Below are 4401 nucleotides of genomic sequence, written 5' to 3'. Positions count from 1 at the left end.
CCAGGGGGAGAGCCTGCCCTCTCTTCGGCCCAGCGGCAGCCAAGGAAACATTAAACGGCAATTCTGCCCCGCCTGTCAAAGGCAAGACTGTCCCCTGGTTCATTGCCACCGGCTCAAAACCCAGCCACCCCAAAAAAAATGGTTTGCATGGCAAAATATTTACTGTACCCGACCACATCGTTCCTCTCCACATTGGGGGGATTCTCTGTGGCTAACAGTCAAGAGCTAGCCCTCTTTTGGCGTCGGGGGAGAGACGTCTGCCCAGAAGGCCAAGAAGTACACGGAAAGCGCTCTGCCTTCCTCCGTGCTCCTCTTGGGGAGACCTTGGCCATTTCTTACACCGGCTGCACCATCCTCTGCCGGGCCAGAAGCCGGGTCCTGAAACGGCCGAGCCGCTGCCTTCCGAGCCCCCCTTCCCCCGCCCCAGTTCCCGGGATCAAACGTCCGTCATCTCGTCCTCCAGCTCTGCGTCCTCCGGCTCCCCTTCGCCTTCCTCCTCCTCCTCTTCTGACGTCACGTCGGGGTCGTCGGCTTGGGCCAGGCACTTGGGGCAGGAGCAGGTGAACAGGTAGTTTTCCCTGGGGAGGGGAGAAAAGGGCTGCCGTCACCGGGACACTGGGAACTGCCTTATAGGGAATCAGGCCCTTGAGAACCTCAGAAGAACCCTGCTGGATCAGACCGATGCGGGTCCACCTAGTCCAGCATCCTGTCTCACACAGGGGCCAGCCAGTTCCTCTGGAGGTCCAGCCACAGGGCAGGGAGGCTGAGGCCTTCCCCTGAGAAGAACCTCAGAAGAGCCCTGCTGGATCAGACCAGTGAGGGTCCATCTAGTCCAGCATCCCGTCTCACACAGTGGCCAACCAGTTCCTCTGGAGGGCCAGCAACAGGGCAGAGAGGCCGAGGCCTTCTCCTGATAAGAACATCAAAAGAGCCCTGCTGGATCAGACCAGTGAGGGTCCATCCAGTCCAGCATCCTGTCTCACACAGGGACCAGCCAGTTCCTCTGGAGGGCCAGCAACAGGGCATGGAGGCCGAGGCCTTCCCCTGATAACAACCTCAGAAGAGCCTTGCTGGATCAGATCAGTGAGGGTCCATCTAGTCCAGCCTCCTGCCTCACACAGGGGCCAACCAGTTCCTCTGGACGGCCAACAACAGGGCAGAGAGGCTGAGGCCTTCATAAGAACATCAGAAGAGCGCTGCTGGATCAGACCAGTGAGGGTCCATCCAGTCCAGCCTCCCATCTCACACAGGGGCCAACCAGTTCCTCTGGAGGGCCAACAACAGGGCAGAGAGGCCAAGGCCTTCCCCTGATGTTGCCACCTGGCTCTGGGATTCAGAGGATGAGTGCCTCTGAATGTGGAGGTTCCCCTCAGTCACCATGTCGAGTAGCCACTGATAGACGTGTCCTCCATCAGTCTATCTAATCCTTTTCGAAAGCTGTTCATTCCCATGAACATCACCACAGCCTCCGGCAGCCAATTCCACATTTGAATCACTCCCTGTGTAAAGTAGAATTTCCTTTTGTCCGTCCTGAACCTACTGCCCATCGGCTATATTGGATGCCTGCGAGTTCTCGTATTTGGGGAGAGGGAGGAAAAATTTCTCTTTTGTCCACTCTCTCCACTCCCTGCATAATCTTATAAACCTTTATCATGTCCAGTGTTCCCTCTAAGCTGAGTTAGTGTGAGCTAGCACACAGGTTTTTTAGCCTCCGGCTCACACATTTTGTCTTAGCTCGGGAAGGATGGCTCCAGGGCAAACTAATTTATGCAGCAGTCAAATTGCTCACTCACAACTTTAATGCTAGGAGCTCACAAGGGAGAATTTTTGCTCACAAGACTCCACAGCTTAGAAGGAACATTGATCATGTCCCCCCCTTAGTCGTCTATTTACTAAACAGAAAAATCCCAGACTCTTCAGCCTTTCCTCACAGGGAAGAAGAAGAAGAAGAGATTGGATTCATACTCCACCTTTCACTACCCAAAGGTGTCTCAGAGCGGCTGACAAATCTCCTTTCCCTTCCCTTCCCCACAACAGACACCCTGTGAGGTTGTGGTGGGGCTGAGAGCTCTCTCGAGGACTGTCCTTGAGAGAACAGCTCTGAAAGAACTATGGCTTGCCCAAGGTCATCCAGCAGCTGCAAGTGGAGGAGTGGGGAATCAAACCCGGTTCTCCCGGATTAGAGTCCGCGCACTTAAACCACCACACCAAACTGGCTCTCCGGCTGCTCCGGCTGTTCATTTGACACCTGCTAGCCAAAAACAGGGATGCAATCGAGTGTGCTGTGCTGGCCTGGATGTGGGGCACTCCCCCCTCCCTACAACTCCACCAGGAGATACCCTACTCACCCACCCTTATCTAAGTCCTAAAACATTTAGCAAGGCTTTATGGCAAAATCGTGCCCACCGGCAATTACATCTACGTAGACAAAGTGTGCATTTATGGATCTTCTTCCCCCACTTGCTTGGCTTCTCTCCCCTTTCCCTTCACACCCCCGGACCTTCCTGTTGACAGAACGTAAGCTCCTCAGGGCAGGCCCCCCTTTCTGCTGCTCTGCCACAGTCGCAGGTGCCGTTATTACACAAAAAAGCACTGCCTGTCAACAGCTCCCTCCTCTGCCAGGCATGCGGTGGCATCTGCTCTTACCGGAGCGCCTTGTGACGGCTGTGACGGCTCCTGTCTCGCTGGCAGCAGTCGAGGTAGCTAATGCAGATCTCCTGTACAAACAGAAGCAAGAGACGCAGGTCAGAGACTCGGCTCTGTGGCAGGCGCCTGGCTGAGTGGAGATGGAGCTACACATCCCATGAGCTTCATCCCAAGGGGACTGACCGAATGGTTTGCACCTGAGATGCACGCCCATAAAAACTGAGGGGTTACAGCTAGTGTAAAAAGGTAAAGGTTCCCTTGCTCGAAAGCCAGTCGAATCCGACTCTAGGGTTGCGGTGCTCATCTCCGTTTCAAAGCCGAAGAGCCAGCGCTGTCCGAAGACGTTTCCGTGGTCATGTGTCCGGCATGACTAAACACCGAGGCGCACGGAACGCTGTTACCTTCTTCCCACCGAAGTGGTCCCTATTTACCTACTTGCAATGTCTTGCTTTCAAACTGCTAGGTTGGCAGGAGCTGGAACTAGAGACGGGAGCTCACTCCGTCATGCGGCACCCGGGTCTTGAACTGCTGAACTACCGACCTTCCACAGCCTGCAGTTCAGCGTCTTAACCACTTGAGCCACCGCAGGTCCTACAGCTAGTGTAGAGAACCAAAAATATAGAAGCTGTAATGATGTACAAAACACTTATAATCTCACGACGACGATGCAAAAATAAACCGTCAAATTGGAAAAATATTAATTCCCAACAGGTATCAGAAAGATGGACAAACTTCCTCCGGAGTTTTGGCATTCGTTTCGTGAAGAACCTCTTCTAAACATCAAGATGCGATAGTGCTGCTTCTTATTCCACTGCTAGTACACTCCGTGTGCCCGCTGATGGAAGGATTTGTTATGTAAGAACATGTTCAACATATAGGATATTAGTACCTTTGTATTGGATTTACCCCCCCTCATGGATCACTGCCTTGTCGTGGCGAGGGGGCTTGCGTGGTTCGATGAGGCTGTGGGCTATGCCGTGGAGGGCCACCCAAGATGGACAGGCCACAGCAGAGAACTTAGACCAAGTGTGATCCCCTGGAGAAGGCAATGGCAACCCACTCCAGTATTCTTGCCAAGAAAACCCCATGGACAGTATCAAAAGGCTAAAAGATATGACACCGGAAGATGAGCCCCTCAGGTCGGAAGGTAAATTGAGCAAACGTCAGAGGACGGCGGAAGACAGGAAGGCCTGGCGTGATGAACAACAACAACAACAAATTAGATTTACCTCCTGCCAACCTAGCAGTTCGAAAGCAAGAAATTGCAAGTAGATAAATAGGTACCCCTTCGGTGGGAAGGTAACAGCGTTCCGTGCGCCTTGGTGTTTAGTCATGCCGGCCACATGACCACGGAAACGTCTTCGGACAGCGCTGGCTCTTCGGCTTTGAAACAGAGATGAGCACCGCAACTTTCGACTGGCTTTTGAGCAAGGGAACCTTAACCTTTTTATTGGATTTACACATTATGGAATAAGAAGCAACACTATCACATCTTGATGTTTGGAAGAAGTTCTTCACGAAACGAATGCCAAAACTCTGGAGACGTTCATCCATTGTTCTGACACCTGTTGGGAATTAAAATTTTTTTCAATTTGACGGTTTATTTTTGTATCATTATTGTGAGGTTATAAGCGTTTTGTACATCATTACAGCTTCTATATTTTTGAGAACACCCCCATACGCGCATGCGCGCGCGTGCACACACACACACACACGGGGGTCTCTCTTAAGCCTCCCAAGGAATCCTTCCCCACC

General features: G+C 52.6%; 1 protein-coding gene across 1 annotated transcript in view; it reads right to left on the bottom strand.

Annotated features, from left to right (window-relative positions):
• Nucleotides 1-201: 201 nt before the first annotated feature.
• The window catches only part of SMYD5 (SMYD family member 5), a 32396-nt gene continuing 28196 nt past the window's right edge, over nucleotides 202-4401 (bottom strand). The window contains exons 12-13 of the mRNA XM_015418286.1: nucleotides 2647-2717; nucleotides 202-578 (exon numbers count right to left, since the gene is read on the bottom strand). Of these exons, the coding sequence (XP_015273772.1) occupies nucleotides 437-578; nucleotides 2647-2717 (213 nt within the window). The 3' untranslated portion in view covers nucleotides 202-436. The remainder of the gene's footprint in view (nucleotides 579-2646; nucleotides 2718-4401) is intronic.

The sequence above is a fragment of the Gekko japonicus genome, unplaced genomic scaffold, assembly GCF_001447785.1.
Source record: "Gekko japonicus isolate JY-2015 unplaced genomic scaffold, Gekko_japonicus_V1.1 scaffold4366, whole genome shotgun sequence".
Taxonomy (NCBI): domain Eukaryota; kingdom Metazoa; phylum Chordata; class Lepidosauria; order Squamata; family Gekkonidae; genus Gekko; species Gekko japonicus.
The sequence above is the reverse complement of the archived record's forward strand: the minus strand, read 5'-3'. Positions and strand labels throughout refer to the sequence as shown.